Source organism: Lichenostomus cassidix, chromosome 14 (assembly GCF_008360975.1).
Source record: "Lichenostomus cassidix isolate B80296 chromosome 14, HeHo_3.0, whole genome shotgun sequence".
NCBI classification, from domain to species: domain Eukaryota; kingdom Metazoa; phylum Chordata; class Aves; order Passeriformes; family Meliphagidae; genus Lichenostomus; species Lichenostomus cassidix.
In genome coordinates, this window is record NC_139495.1 from 9581258 (window position 1) to 9597652 (window position 16395).

The following is a 16395-nucleotide window of genomic DNA, read 5'->3' on the forward strand; positions in this document are numbered from 1 at the left end:
GATAAAACAGATCAGGACACTCCTCATGCATTCAGCATTAGATCTATCTCTCTCCATCCATGACCTAAGATTTGTCACCTTTGTCATAAAGATATCTGGGAGTGATACTGAATTTAAGAACAGCCTACGTGCTGATGCATTCATAGCTTCTCTTCATCTCCCTTTAACTCAAAAGTGTGAGAAGTGGGATACTGCTTGGAATCATTTGCAATGAACTGCTTGGAATTTGCAATGAGTACTGCTTGGAGGCATTTGCAATGAGTATGTGGACTTAACAGTTGAAGAAATAAAAAGTTGAATATACCAGTAACCAAATTGATAGTTTGGTTAATTCATAGCTGATACTTATGTTCATCAGTTACGTCTTTTGCCTCCCCCTCAGTCCTCATACATACCTGTAGTTAAATTAGAATTATATGGCACAGACCAAATGGTGCTGTCTTAAAAAGAGCAGGAGAGGGCAAGTTGGATACATGTACAGTTTGTATCAGGCCAGAAATAAGTTCATGTTATTGACTGTCCACTAGGTGGGGAAATCATGGGTATGCTATTAAACTGTTCCATACACTTTCCTCATGCTTTCTGTAAAATTGCAGGAAAATGCAATTTAATAATCAGTGATGAATGATGTTAGTGAAGCATGTCAGAATGCAATGCTTCTTTCAGAGACTAACTGTTCTGAATTTGCAAATTATTCCACTGAAATAAAAAGTCAGTATAAATAACATTCACTTAATAGGGAATTTAACCAAGCAAGTATTTTAGAAAAAGAAGTCTTAAATTTTATTAATGTAATTTACCCAATCTTACCCTTTTTATTTTTAATAAAAACCCCACAATCTAAGACTGATCTGTTAATCTTTTACAGGTTTTTCCACCTGCCACATCAAATGCAGTATTTTCCTATCAGACTGCACCAGTTACAACACCTTCACAATCTTTTATTAATAAAACATCAAACTCTAACATTCACCCTGGTGGTAATCAGGTCTCCTCTGTACAGAATGGACCTGCTGCTCCCAACAAGGTAAAGATAGCTCAACAGTGTTCCATAAAGTTCCATTTTATATTAGTATTCTTATATAACATGTGACTATTTACATACTGCATTCACTCAAGGAATAATGTTTTGTAGATTTTAATACTTTTACTTGCAAATGTGTGAGAAAGGGAGAAAGAAACTTATTTTATCCCTCTGATTACACTAATATGTAGATTGATGTGACAGAATAGAATAATCTGTAGAGCTTGATACCTCTTCAATTCACTAAATCATATTATTTAGTCATTATTTTGTTATTTCACACAGCCTGGGTCTCCATCTCAAGCCCAGCCTTACATTGTTCAGCAACCCCTCTTCAACAACACAGTGTCCAAGACAAAAGATCCTCCTCGTTATGAAGAGGCCATAAAACAGACCCGCAATATTCAGCCATCACAGCGTGAGGTAGTTGTTTTCTCGTCTTTAGTCTATTAAAAACATAGCTTTTCTCTTACAATTATCAAAACTTTTCCTTTTTTTAGGGGTTGATTTTATTGTGGGGTTTTTTTTGTGTCAAGATTTTCTAACATACCTATCTCTTATTAGTTTAATGACTGTGTTCAATTACAGGACTCCTGTTTCATTATTCTTTTATTAAAGCAACAGATAAGTAAATAAGTCTTGCAGTATCCAGTTGGTAAAACATATAATTGGGATAATGCTGCTATTGCTACTTAACAGTAACTAGCCTTCAGATGACTTGTTTTGAGGATGTATGATACCCAAACCTCACACTTAAGAGAGGAAATATGTTTATATTTTCCAAAGTGAGTAAACTTGAGGAGAATGTGTGTGAAAGTGTTTATACACACAGGCAAACATGAGCATAGGTGCTTGATTGAAAAGAGTCTGTATTTAGTGATCTTGGTGAATAATCCCGTGTAGTGCTTTGTCAGTTTACCTTGGTAAGTGTAAATGTTCCTTTGTATTGGAGGAAATATGTAAACAAAACTAATGAGAATCCCTAATTTTCTGCATTTCAGAACTATCACAAAAGATTAAAACCTTGTACTCCCTAGTGTTGGTTGGGTTTTTGTTGTGGCAGTTTTCAGGCAGAGCTGTGAGCGTCTAATACCATTTTTCATGTGCTCTTGGCACGTGTGGGACATCCCCACAGTGAGGGCACACAGGTTGTCTTAGGTCACTCTATCACTACCAGTTAGCCAAGAGCTCCCCACTAGATCTCCTGATGACAAATTACTTTCCATTCCTTGGGTATAAGCAATGGTTTAAAACCCTTTGGAGACCTCCATGAAAGTCTCCACTTTTTCGACACTTGTTTTTGCATGATTGGGTTTGTGGGGGGTTTTGTTACCTTTTGCTTAAGGTTCAGATATTTAGGGGATGGCTAAAAAAACAGAGAAAGCTTACCCCCCGCCCTTTAAAAAGTGAAAGAACATAAATCTACAAATTGGGGAAAAGATCCCAAACATACCTAATGAAATGCATCTTACATCATGGCCATTCACAGGCCATCTCTGAGACAAAACAGTTCAGAGTTTGCAGCCCCCAAAGTGCTGCAGTTACTATTACCCTGCTACAACACAGGGGCAGTAACTCTTCTCCTGATCCCTAGGTTTCTGCTCCTCTCTCCTAGGCTGCCTTTATGAAATCTTTGTCATGTTTTTTCCCTATTTGTACTGAAATCGACCACAGGGAATGCAAATGTCTCTCCAAAGTATCTGTTTTCAAGATAGACTATGTCATATTAAGCATTTTAATCTTGATCATAGGTTAGTACTTACATACTGTTGAGAGAAACTAGGAACAATGAACATAGGAAAAAATACTACATGAAAGAGAATAACTCTGTTCTCCTGCACTACAGATTTCCAATGCACACAGTCAGCAGATGGATGATCTTTTTGACATTCTCATCAAGAGTGGAGGTAAGTGCATTGACAACTGTGTCATGCAGAGATTTCAAACCTGGTAATAAAAACTCATTGCTATAATCAAATCAGAATTCTTTTAGGAACAGGAGTTAGAAGCTATCCAGCCTGAATGAAGCTAAATTTCTGAAACTTTATATAGTTCCTTATTAAAGAAAACATTTTCAGAAACATGTAGTCAACCTGCTGTGGAACTTCACTGTTTGCAAATCAGCTCAGACAGCTCTTTGCAATAATCTATACTGCATTCAAATCATTAAAATAACACCTGAGATTAGCACAGACATATTTTATCAAAATTGGAAAAGTGGAGCAAGTCCATATAATGTTTATTGAAATTATACAAAGACTAGAATAAGGTAAGAATTAAAGCATGTTGATACTAGAATTTCATTAAATATAACCATGTTTTATCAACTATAAACATCAAAGATACATTACTGGGAAAAGTATGTATGAACTACATAGAGGCATTAATGAATAACAACTTTATGTCAGTTAAAATGAGGGAGCTATCAGGAAGGCACTGAAATAAGTAATATACAGAGTAGCTGGGCAATAAAAGAAGGAGGCTTTCAGCCATAATTAGGCTTAGTAGACTAAGAAGCCATTACAATACTGGGAAATGTTCTGGTGCCAAGCAATTCAATTAACTGAATAGTTTGTAATTACTGTCATAGAAGGATCTTGACAGTAGTGAATGCCAGGGCAGAAGTGACTCGTTGTAGGCTACTGGAGGATGTTAGCCATATTGTAAACATCAGAGTATTTTTTTCTTTTTCAAAGCAAATTGGAAAATCAGCTGAAGAAAATGAGTAGACAGTGACAGACTGAGATAAGTAACTTGTGTAGTCAACAACTCAAGCTAAGTTAAAAAATGTGCTTTTATTAAAATATTGCACAGGTAGTTAGAAGTAGTTCTGCAATAAAAAACCAAATAATTCTTGATCATCTCTATGAAAAACAAAGTAAAGCATTCAGGGCTCTTGTATTTAATGTAAGCAAGCTCTGCACTGAAAAATGTTCAGTTTAATAATATACTTCAGGAGAGTGAGAAGGATGTGGGTTTTTGCTTGGAAAACTAGCACAAAACATATTGTCAGGTATGTTTTTGCCGGTAGGAATATCACTTGTGCTAGAGGATTTATTTTCATATTTGTCTGTCTTATTTTTGGACTTCATTCACATCTAAGAATAAACTGGAACTTATGGTTTATTTCCCTTTATTGTTACTGCCGCTATCGTATATAGAACTTCTTGAGAGAAGTGTAGTTTTAGGTTCTAGAATTGGGAACAAATGCTTCCTAATCACATCAGTTCATCTCATGGACTCTTAATTAAGCAATGTGGACAGTACTAAATGAGGATGAAACTGGGAATTGGTTTGGGTGTACTTCTCTAAATGAGAAAATGTATTGGTTCCATAATTGTTCTAGTTGATGAGAAGAACTATAAACATGAAGGAGGTAAAGCTGACATCTAGAACTATGTTCCTTTTTTCATCAATACTCATACTAATTGGCTGAACTATCACTGAAAGCAGAACTCTGGAACTTGTTTTAAAATACTTTGTTGTTCATAGAGGCCTTGCCAGAGTCTGAAGTATGTGAGTATGAGTAGAGCAGCAAAGTGACTCTTACTCCACTGAGTTCACTGTGGATGCATCCTGAAGTGGGCCAAGAAGGGCTGTAGTTCTAAGGATGAGGATATTATGTCATTATCTTTTTGAACTCAACAGTGGGGTTTTTTTATTACAGAGATTTCCCTTCCAATAAAAGAAGAACCATCTCCCATATCTAAAATGAGACCAGTAACAGCCAACATCACTACAATGCCAGTGAATACAGTGATATCCCGTCCACCTCCGCAGATCCAGATGGCCCCTCCTCCTGTGTCCTTAGAACCAACAACCAGCTTGTCTATAAGTTTGGAAAACCAACTTGAAGCCCTCTTGGATGGAACTTTACCATCAGGTAATGAAATTCCTCAGCTGACAAGCAGTAATGAGGACAGAGAGTCATTTTCTTTAATTGAAGACCTCCAGAATGATCTGCTTAATCACTCCAGCATTTTAGATCACTCTCATTCACCCATGGAAACATCTGACCCACAGTTTACTACTAATAATTCTTGTCTGTCTCTTGATCTTCCTGATACAAATTTGGACAATATGGAATGGCTAGACATTACAATGCCCAGCTCCTCATCTGGACTCACCCCTCTCAGTTCTGCTGCCCCGAGCGTGTTTTCCACTGACTTTCTAGATCCACAAGATCTACAGTTGCACTGGGATTAAGCTATAGCCAATGAGAACAAGACCTGCAAGTCTCTTTACAGCAGAGGTCCATTATTATACCATTCTGATTGCAGTTAACATAAATTAAGACAGTAATGTTTGGAAGAAAAAATGAACAAACGCTTGAAGCTAATTCCTTATTGATTTTCAAGTTTACAACAGTGAATCACTTTATGCACCTATCAGTAATGCACATCAGGGCCCTCTGAAAGCTGTATTTCACAAGTCAAGAAAGATGATTGTACTTGCTGATTAAAAGTACCCCAAGATTAATGTATCACAAATATTTAAGAAGGAAGTTATGTCTCTGACTTTGTAACGCTTACTTGAGCAACACAACATGGCTAAACTTAGAGTGAGATGTCAATTGTCTGTATTGACCCAGTGATCAAATGTCTGGGGGAGGGGAGGTATCACTGCACTTCATTGTTCCTGTGGAAAGCCTGAGCCAGGTTCAGAACTAATTGTGAGGGCAAAGGCAAGTAGAAGCACTGGCTGGTTCAGTGAAATTTCATATATCTAGTCTCTTAATTTGTTCAAGTTGTTTTTATATTTTGCTTTTGTGGATTTTAAAACACTTCCCCCATTCTTTAATCATGAGGGAGGAATTTAAATGCATCCAAAGGGATATTAAGTGTAACTGCAAGAAATCCACTGTAGCTATGCCAGGTAATATTGAGAACACTGAATTTTCTATAGCAATGCTCTGGATTTAATAGCTAGGTTTTAATGTGTATATCAGACAGTTATTTGTATACTCTTAACTTTATATAGCTTATTTTTGTGAACAGAGGGGAACACAGTGGTCTTCAAACAAGAGATTATTATCATGCAAGTAAATATCCTATTTTGCTTTGTGTTTGAGGATATTTGTTAGATCATTGAATTCAGTATCTCAGCATATTAGAACAGTTTGAGGAAGTAGAAAAGTTTAATTAATGCTGTTGTACTCTACAATCCTGCAAGCATCTATGCAAGAGTAGTCCCAATGCCCTCAATAAAAGATGTTTGTAGGGTGAGAGCAAGTTGCAGAGGACAGTACTGACAGGATAACCATCATTTCTTAATGAATACTTTGTCCATTGAACAGCTTTGTCTATCACTACATAACATCAGGGAAGCCAACAGAGAAGCTGTTCTGTGAGAATCCTAAACACCAGAATGTACTGTTTCGTGATAAGAAGGCATTTGTGTACCTGAAACAGATAATAGCAAAAATTAAGCTCTTACCTCACTGCACAGCACATGAATTTTTTTTTTGTTTTAAAGCCCTTAGTTATTGTTTTCAGAGTCTATTATGAAAACAGTTAGAAAAACAAACAAAAAATTCAAATAGAATTAATATACTTTGACATTCTGTGGTTGTCTCTCAGGTAATAGCTGTTAAATGTTGCCATAGATGATGGGGGCTGATAATCAAACACAAAATTGGAATTTCCTATTAGGCAATTCCTAAATTAAGATAAAAGGAAACAGTCTCCCATTTCCTGAAAGAGAGAAATGTGGTATATTTTCTAGTCTAAAAACTGATCTCATTGCATGGTTCTTTCCTCACCAACAACTTTCAAAAATAAAGTTTTGTAGGAATGAATGAAAAAATGCCCTGAAGCTTTTGCCTACTTCTTAGAATAATGATATGTATCAAAGGAATACTGCAGACACTAAGTAGCTGTTAACCATTTAGCACCCTTTGTCACATTTTCCAAAAATAAAAACACAACACAATCATGTTAACATGAAACAAATACCTTTGTCAGAAAATGTTATGGAATTAACTGCAAATTTGCATCTCCAGATGTAATGCAGTCTGGTTTACTGACATTACAGAATTCCATTGGCTTCAGATAAAATAATGGATTACATCATTGTTTCAAGATTTAAACTGATATCATATGTTTTCATCATATCAGCTACAGCACTTTAAATCATTATGTATCTTCACTAGTTTTACTGGCCAAGAATTACTTTAATATGAAACTAAGTACAAGAAAACAATCTTTGGAGATTTTCATTACACGCACTTGAAAGACATAATTCCTTATTCCTTCTTGCTGTGCCTACAGTACTTGAGTACAATATTACATGTGGACTGTCTGCCTTAAGCTTTGATGGTGTAGGACTCTTCAGTAACAGTGAACTCTTACATTCAACTTTTTGCATTCCTGTTCATCATTCTATCTTGGGAGCTAATACTCTGAGATACTAAGTGCCCTCGGCTGTTATGAGAATAAGAATTAAGGACTCTTGGTCTGATAGGAACAACTCTGTCAACTCTGAATGAAATTTAGTGTTCTGCAGTACTGTCAGTTTATTATGTGTGATACACCAGACATCATACAACAAATGTGTGGTTAGAGTCATCCCTTTTTGACCTCCTGATTAAATGAGAGGCAAGTAAATTAATTTTTAGAGGACAAATTATCCTAGAGCAACTGTACTGTCATTTTTGATGTGCATGTAAATAGAGCTTGAAACTGGCAAAGTCATCTTGCTACAAAATTACCCTTATTGGCAGTGTAGAATGTTAATTAACCCATAGGAATCTATGTGCAGAAATAAACCCAAACAGTTGAGATGTCTTGTTATCAGTACGGTATAGCTTTCTACTCTAAACGTCTATCTGAAAAAAAGATAAAAATTAAGGGATCATTTTAGTTTCTGAAGTACAAATATTCTAGTGTAGAGAATGTGTGATTACTTTTTTGTACATTTCAGAATTGTGTATTAAACCTTATATTAAATGGTTTGCTTTAGACTTTGTTCTGAAATGTGATATGTTTGCCATAGTTGTATATGCCTGTTTATGGCAGAAATAGGTTTTGCTTAGACTTTTGTGTGTGCATGTTTTACATGAAAATTTTTGTAGCACAAATACAATACATCTTAGAAATTGAATCATGACTGTACAGTTTGACTGTACAGAACTGAACCTTTCTCATTAAGAGAACAGTTGCAAAGGAATGCACTGGCACTAAATTTGCCATTTCATGGCTGCAGTATACTAACAGATAGCATCCTATCAAATGTGGTGTTAGTAGGTCCTTCAAAGTAATTAATACCATTTTATCAGTCTGAAAATCAAAAGTTGGTTGTTTACACATCTAGACACAGAGAGAGCTCAGACAAGTTTTACAAGGCTCGTGATATTCAAGAGGAGTCACATCCTGTGTTCAGTAGAGAAATGTAATTTGTTATGCACTTTTAGTGCCATTCAGCATCAGTTACAACGAGGAAGTTTACAGGCAAACTTCAACATTAGAAATAGTTTAAAAAGCATTGTCATACTCTGAGAATAAAATTAATTTATGGCAGTTGTTCTCTACAGAAATTTAAAGTGTAATCCAGCAATGTGGGCTTGCAGAATCAGATCTTTACAAAGCTGAGGCCACAGCTTTTAGAACTAATCACTACTTAATGATGTTTATTTCCCAGGTATTTCTAAATTCATCAACAGGAGTCATGTTCAGGGAAGGTGGTGATCAAAACAGAAGTGTCAATATTAAACTTTTCTGTTACATAATCTCAAACATTCAGATGCCTCAAAAGTGTAGGCACCATAATTGGAACCCAAGCACAAGCTGCTGAACTATTTCCAAGGTGGAGAAAATGCAATTACAGGATACATTGAACTGGAAGGGCATTATGTAATCAAAACACGGGACAGCTCACCGATGTAAACAATTCTTATTGGGATGGCATCTTAAGGGTATTATAAACTTTAAGCAAACTCTATTAAAACTGGAAAAAAAAAATCTTCCATGTATCTCTAGTAAATGTTCTGTTGAAACTCTTCATATTGTGGTCTATGAAATCACCTTTCAGTGACTTTTAGACCATACTGAGATGGTATTTTTTATGTGAGATCTGTGGCATTGAGTTGCATATAGTATATACATGGCCAATAAACAGTATCCATTAAAACCTGAAATAATCTCAAATATTCCTTTTTTACCAGTTTGCTAGGAATAAAGTGCAAAAAAGAGACACCTACATCATTTTGTAGTGTCCAATACTGAATATAAAGTCTTTTTAAGTTAAAAATGCATAGATGTATTTGTAGAAATCTAGCCAAAAAAAGCCATTCTAGCTATGAGAGCAAATTCTCAAAAAAAAGCAGGGAATGGTTAATAACTATATAATCACACTATTTTTATAAAAATATACAGCTCAGATATTCAAAAGACAGACTAAAATAAATTATAATAATATAAAAATTTAAATAGGAACCAAAGCATTGCCATTTATATTGCCAAAGGAGGCACTTTGTATTTTGAAACATAGGAAATTAAGTCCCCAAAAGTGTTATCCATACTACTTTTTTAAAATTAAGGATGTAGATATTTTCAAAGCTGTTTTTGATGTTTAACAGTACAGATTTGTTTTTGTTGTTTGAGAAATTTGTAGTAAGTAATAGCACAGGCTTTTTTTCCAGATAGGACTTTCTTCACAGTACTGCTTGCAGTAGAAATAACGCTAACCCTAGGAGGTGTTTCTCTTCTTATTTTCATAGTCATAATTATGTCTTAGCATCTCATTTTGTGAAAAGAAGAAGATTAACACCTGTCTCTGGGGCCCTCTTCATTTAAGCACTACTTTACTAAATGCAAATTATGGCAATCAGGGCGTCAGTTTATGTATTGCCTTTCTATAAGAAACCATGATGCCTTTGTATTTGCTGTTTGCACCCCTAAAATCAATTCCATATGTTTGAATGCCATATGTTTTGCACATTGTACTGTATATATGTAATGCATACTGTATTTTTATATGTGTACTACATTTATCAAATATTTTGTACATAGTGGCAATATTGTAGCTACTGAGGAAATGTTTGATATTTCAGCATTTTTGCTAAGTGTCTCAAATAAAAAAGGAAAACTGTGTTCATTTGTCCATGGTTACTGCTTAGAAGTGAAGAATAGCACTCTGACTTCTATGAATCTGAAACATTTGGCCTACGTTCTAAGTATCTTTCTCGCAAAAAGGAGTAAGAACGAATCTGCACTTAGACAAACTCCAAAAGAACGATGGTTTGTCTTCAAAATCGGAGCCAGAGTCTGCAACAATAGAGATTTCTTGAACTGTCAGAGTTTAGATTTGGACTTTCATTTTTCTTAAGCAATACAATTATATAGAATGGCCTGGGTTGGAAGGGCCGTAAAGCTCTTCTTGTTGCACCATCTGCCATGGGCAGGGACACCTTCCACTATCACAGGTTGCTCCAAGCCTCATCCAGCCTGGCCTGGGACACTTCCAGGCACAGGGCAGCCACAGCTTCTCTGGGTGACTCATTCCACTATCTCACCACCTGCACAGTAAAGAACTTCCTCCTAATACCCAATCTAAACCTACTCTCTTTCAGTTCGAATCTGTTCCCCCTTGTCTCCTCACTACATACCTCTTGCAATGCACTTTAATGTGTGACTTCCCAAATTCTTCCAAGGTTTTCAAGATGTGTTAGGTTGTGAGATTTTGTATTTGCAATTTGCATTCTGCTCAGCTCCTAGAACACCTGAATGCATTTCTTCTGGAGAATGAGCTATGAGGTGTTTGTACAAGCTTCTTTTAAGCATGAAACTGTTTCATTTAAATATTTAATATTATACGTCGTCTAGTGAAGGTAGTCCTGTACTACATCACCCAGCCTTTCCTCTTGGAAGTCTGTTCTACACTGATGACATCAGAACTTGGCCAAATACTAAAAACCCCATGACGTATTAAGTAGTAATTAAATAAGTAAAACAGAACAAATTAAAAATTACTAATATACCCTGTAAATTTTATAAAATACCTTTTCTCTATAAACTTTAACCATTGTAAAAGTTTGTAGGCTATATGTGCCACAAACTTACCTTCAGATATCATACACCAAAAGGAAATGCTGCAAAACAAGTGCAGCATTTTTTGACCATGTATTTATGCGTGACAGAAATTACAGCTGGAGTATAACAGAGATAAAATACTTAGTGCCAACTGGCAATCTGGGCGTTTGATTGTTTTACCATGACAAAGAATATAAACATAACCCTCCCTCACAAGCTGTGTTCGTATTACTATCATGATGTAAACACAAAACAAGGCCTGATGAAACGTGAGATTATGCAGTGAACTTTTTCCACAGGCTAACCCCGATTTTCAATAAAACCTCAGTTTATTCAAACATGTTCTACAGATGGCCATCACCACATTTGTCTTTACTTTGTACCACAGTAAATGCCATTTGCTCCTGCCTATTGGCTTGTTGTGTATTGGACAGATGTTGCTAGAGTGACATATTCCTTAGAGTATTTGTACTTTCTCAAGTAGGATTCTCAAGTAGGAACTGTTTCTTTGATGGCAAAGAAATCACACAGATTTCCCACACCCCACAGAGTCTGCAACCCTATTGAGATATCCCTAACGCAAAATCAAAGTAACAAATTAGAGCTTCTGAGACCCAACAGCCAGGGCTTGTGTTTTTTCCTTCAAGTGTTTATCCATAAATGTAACAAGTAACTCTAAGATAAATACTTCCCTTCATGTAAAAAAATTACCTGAAGTTGAATCTCCAGTCTCCTCTGCAGAAAAGGGACTGCAGGGCCACTCTGCCATCTACTGCATCACTCTTGAACCCCTCCAAGACAAGTGCTGTGGGTTAGAAGTTTAAATAGTGAACAGAAATGTTCTTTCACACAGCCAGGACCAAGTCAAAGCTCATGTAACTGCAACTGAGGAGCATTCCAACTACCCCATGGCCAGCCTTCATAAATTGCACCAAATCTACATAAATATGATTCTTCCCCGTATCTCAGAAGAGTCAGAGAACGTGTTGGTCGGTTTTGCACATGAAAACAGACACCAAAGCCTCTCCTAAAGTAGTATCTCCATCTCATATGGGTGAGGCTAAGGAAAGAAAAACAACCAACTGGGGATTTTTTCTCAATCCAACAAAATCTCTGCCAATATTTTTTCAGCAATGGAGTCCTCTAAAGATTTCCCTTTAGGAAAGCCATGCTATGTTTAAGAAAAAGCTTGTGTCAGAAGAGATCAGTGAACAAGGAGGATTCAGCATGAAGAGGAAGGGCTTTCACACAGAGCTCAAACCAGGGTAAGGGGCCAGATAAGAGACACTTCCAAACAAAAGTACCCAGACACCAAAAGGGCAATTATACTTTTTAAAACCAAGTTTACATTTTCAGTTATAAAACCTTTTGTTGCGATAAATCAGCTTACTATTAAACAGCACTTTGTTTAGATAGAAACAGTTTTTTCAGACATTGAGGAAGTTAGACTCAGAGAGCAGACAAATTTTTTAAACCAAATCAACTACTTCCTCTTCATCTAGTTAGAAGGTCTTCATGAATTCAAATTGAAGTTTCCATCTGCCCATACAGTTTAAGGAAGAACTTGATCAACAGAAGTTGATTTATCATTAAATACTGTTTCTGATGCCAAGCAAATACATAGTGTATTTGAAGAGAGAAAACTCTCATGAGTTCCACCAACAATTCAAACAGCACCCTCTGCTTCTCTCACCACAAAATTACCTCTCAGCTCACAAGAATCCAAAACCACTCATAAACACAGATGCGAGCTGCGCAGGAGCTGTGATGGCAAGTTACAACTGGCAAGTATGGCACATAAAAGAGCATATTTGGTAATAAGCAAGTAGGCCAGAAATGGACCATCATCAATCAAACATGATTGATTAAAATTGAACTCCTTCCTGCTGCCAGCTTGGTAACACTAAAGTAACTCCTTCAGCCACAGTAGGTAAGTGGCCCTCTGAGGTCACCCCTTTCATGAACATGACCGGTGTGAGAGTTGAGGGAGGCAGCTTCCACTCCTACACACCATCACACTGAAATGCTGCAGTGATTACACTGGCAAGACAAGAGCAGAATACAACAGTGCTATTCTCACTTCCCAGCCTCCCATAGTCCAGATTGAGAGCATGTGATGAACAAGATGAGCAGATAAATTCCAGCAAGCATTTGGGTTGGCCAGGCCATCAGTTATGCCCATAGGGACTGGAAAATCAGATCACCTTTGGGGCAGCTTTTCCAAGGCAGCAGCAAACACATTTAACAGGGGCTGACTATCCAGGAAGGTGATTTAAACTAGACACTTTTCACTGCAGGTGAAGCCAATTCAAATCACTCTGAGCTGCTCAAACACAGGCAAGCATAGAGTTACCACAGACAAACTACCAAATGGTAACTTTTAAAGAACTAATTTTTCTCATACATTCAAACCATCAAGCGTGAGTTTCCATGATGAGAGTTCAAAGAACATCCCACAGGAACACTAAGTATTTTCCTGCTCACTGCGGGGTGGTTCAACCAGATGACCTTTCAAGGTTTCTTCCAAGCCAAGCTATTCTGCTTCTGTATCAACCTTTTAATGCACCTGCATTACAAAGCTACCAAATCAGTAACTCTGATCTCAACCCTTACAAAGGTACCTCTGTAATATGTTCACATGCTTCGTCGACAAGGAAACCAAAACCAAACCAAAAAGAATATAAAACGTGGGTGTCCAGCAACAGTTTCATGGAGAATTAAAACACTTGCAAAAATCTAGGAGACCTAATCTACAAAGTAATAAATATTTTAGTATCTTTTCTGCATTTCACGACACTGAGTTTTTGAGGGAACAGCTACCAGGCAGCAAGGGTGTTCAATTTAGCATTTACCATTTAATTATCCCAACGTTTTGCATTTCTGCTTCTCTTCTCGGAGGAGGGAAGTCTTAATGCCGCTTTTTTCCCCTCTCTAGGCCGTTCTGGCCGGTTGAAGCAGCCCCTCGAGTGCCATCTCGGGCACCGCGCCCTCACAGCCCCTCGAGTGCCATCTCGGGCACCGCGCCCTCACAGCCCCCGGGCCTACGCGGGCGGAGGGCGCTGCCCTCAGAACGCCTCGGCAGCCGGAGGAGAAGCTCCTGGCAGGTCGGACAGCGGGAGAGAGGGAAACGAAGCCAGGGCGAGAAGGCGAGCAGGAGCAGCCACAGCTCCTCCCTCCCGTTCCGCGCCATCAGCACCTCAGGGCCGCGCGCCCCCGGCAGGTGGCGGCGCAGACGCGCGCGAGGGCGGGGCGTGGGCGGGCTCGCGGGAGTGGCGCCAGCGATAGAAGGGCGTCAGGAGGAGCCCTTAACGCAGGCGCGGTGGCCAAGTGGTAAGGCGTCGGTCTCGTAAACCGAAGATCACGGGTTCGAACCCCGTCCGTGCCTTGGCGGGTCCGCGCTGGCGGGAGCTTTCCCCCTCCTTTTTAGGGGAAGGCAGAAGTCCGGCCCGGTGGCCGCAGCCGGGACCTCGCGCGGAGCCGCCGGACCCGCTCGGCACCGGGGATCGCGGCTCACAGCCCCGCCGAGCTCTGCCGGCCGGAGCACACCGGACAGCGGGAGAGCCGATCCCCCTGGTTGGGTCCCCGAGCAAAGGTACCGAGCCAAGGGTCTCGCACCGGCGGCAACGGCTCGGTTCCTGCGACCCCAATAAAGAGTCCTGGTGACTGTCCTGCTCCTCGAAATTCCACCTCGGTTAGCCGTGCCCTGCTGCGTCCTTCACCAGCTGCACGACCTCCCTCCTCACATCTGCAGCAACAGAAATGTTCTTCGTTTTTTCTTGGAGCCTAATCCTGTTTCCAAGAGCCCCTCAGCTCAGCCTGAAGAAACAAAAGTAAAAGACAGTTTGAAATGTGTAAGGCCAAGCTGACTGCAGAGGCCGAGTGGAAGTCGTGTCACACGCATTTTCTACACAGCAGCCTTGAGGCAGGTGCTGGAGCCCACCTCAACATCGAGACATTCCTGGCAGGAGCAAGTGGAGCCTCTGCAGAGATCCTCCAGCTCCTTCAAACTCTACAGGCTGCAGCTACCAAGATCATCCTGTAATTCCAGGTCCCTTTCACTGGTTTACCCCCACCCTGCCACCGTGTAATTAAGCATGTATTAATTTGGTTCTGTCTTCTGATTAGTAAACCATGAAGTTTCTTTATTGGTATCACTAACCACTTTGAAGAATTATTTGCAATCCATTTAGTGTGTACTTTACATGTTATATTTTTTAATAAAAAAAGCTCCCTGTGGCACTGAAAATGGGTAAGGAAAGGGTGTGTTGGTTCCATTCACAGGAGCCAAGAAGTGCTCCCTTTCCCCAGGTGACATAAACACTGGGTGCTTCTGACACAGCTGATCCAGCGGGACCACGAGTGGTCAGGAGGCCCAACTTGATGGCACTGCTGGGATCAGTCACCAAACCTGCACACACAGTTAAGGGCTGACAGCACTTAAACCCACCTAACAGTGTAAATAGTAACAGCATTACTAATTGAAGGAAATCTTTATTGATTCATGTTTGATATTTACCTACCATTTGAAATTTTACTGACCACTGTGTCCACACAATCAGTTTTGTTCTCTTCTTCACAAATCTTCCTCTCATATTCCACATCACTGTTGTCAAGAATCTAAACTGTACATTTGTAGTATGAAAATAAATAAATGTCTTTAACGATTTACGTTGGATTTTGTATATATTCTTCGGTATTTTTACTTAGGGATACAAAAGACAGTGAGGTACAGCCATGTCCCTGAAACTGCTTTCATAGGAGGGTTTTAAAAACTAAATGCAAAAATCAAACTCAAGATCAAAAGACATATCTGATAAATACTGCTTTCTGTTTACTGCTGCCTCAGGGATAAGACTCACAGGGAGGGTGGCAGTGATGAGCCACCTTGCCACTGATCAGTAAAGCCTTCATAAATTCTTGCTTGTTTTTTAGAAATAATATATTCATAGGACTAAGCCAGCTATGTGCAAGAGCTGTGTCTGTGTCTCACCCTCTTAACAATGGTTTGAGGCCTGAGTCTGTGTTAGATGACACAGAAATCAGGTAACACAGAGCCTGTTTTACCACAGTTTGCAGACAGAACTTACATTTTGTTTAATAACATTGCTAAACTATTAACATGATAACAATGTTGCTAAGTAAAGACATGTTGCTAATGTTAACAATGTTGCTAAGTTTAAAGACATGTCTTGTGATTATTTACTTGAAATTAATTTTGTAATTTGAAAACTATCTGTGCACTCACAGCCTAGGAGAAACTAGTGCAGCCCAGAAATGGTAACCCCAGCAGCAGTTAAGAGGTGGAAATAATTAACATATCACACAGGTTTACTGCCACAACAG

General features: G+C 38.7%; 1 protein-coding gene, 1 long non-coding RNA gene and 1 other non-coding gene across 13 annotated transcripts in view; 2 read left to right on the top strand and 1 right to left on the bottom strand.

Annotated features, from left to right (window-relative positions):
• MRTFB (myocardin related transcription factor B) overlaps window positions 1–10113 on the top strand; it is a 51470-nt gene extending 41357 nt beyond the window's left edge. For all 3 annotated transcript variants that reach the window (XM_085074821.1, XM_085074823.1, XM_085074822.1), the window contains 4 exons: window positions 869–1027; window positions 1310–1447; window positions 2871–2931; window positions 4692–10113. In XM_085074821.1, the coding sequence (XP_084930947.1) occupies window positions 869–1027; window positions 1310–1447; window positions 2871–2931; window positions 4692–5230 (897 nt within the window). In that variant the 3' untranslated portion in view covers window positions 5231–10113. The remainder of the gene's footprint in view (window positions 1–868; window positions 1028–1309; window positions 1448–2870; window positions 2932–4691) is intronic.
• Window positions 1–16395, bottom strand: part of LOC146430825 (uncharacterized) — a 107277-nt gene that overhangs the window by 53071 nt on the left and 37811 nt on the right. For 8 of the 9 annotated variants that reach the window (XR_014855123.1, XR_014855128.1, XR_014855126.1 and 5 more), the window contains 2 exons: window positions 13905–15674; window positions 11764–11857 (listed from right to left, as the gene is read on the bottom strand). This is a non-coding gene — a long non-coding RNA (uncharacterized LOC146430825). The remainder of the gene's footprint in view (window positions 1–11763; window positions 11858–13904; window positions 15675–16395) is intronic. The other variant, XR_014855127.1, reaches the window with a different exon arrangement.
• On the top strand, window positions 14366–14437 carry TRNAT-CGU (transfer RNA threonine (anticodon CGU)). Its single transcript has one exon. It is a non-coding gene; the product is annotated as a tRNA-Thr (tRNA).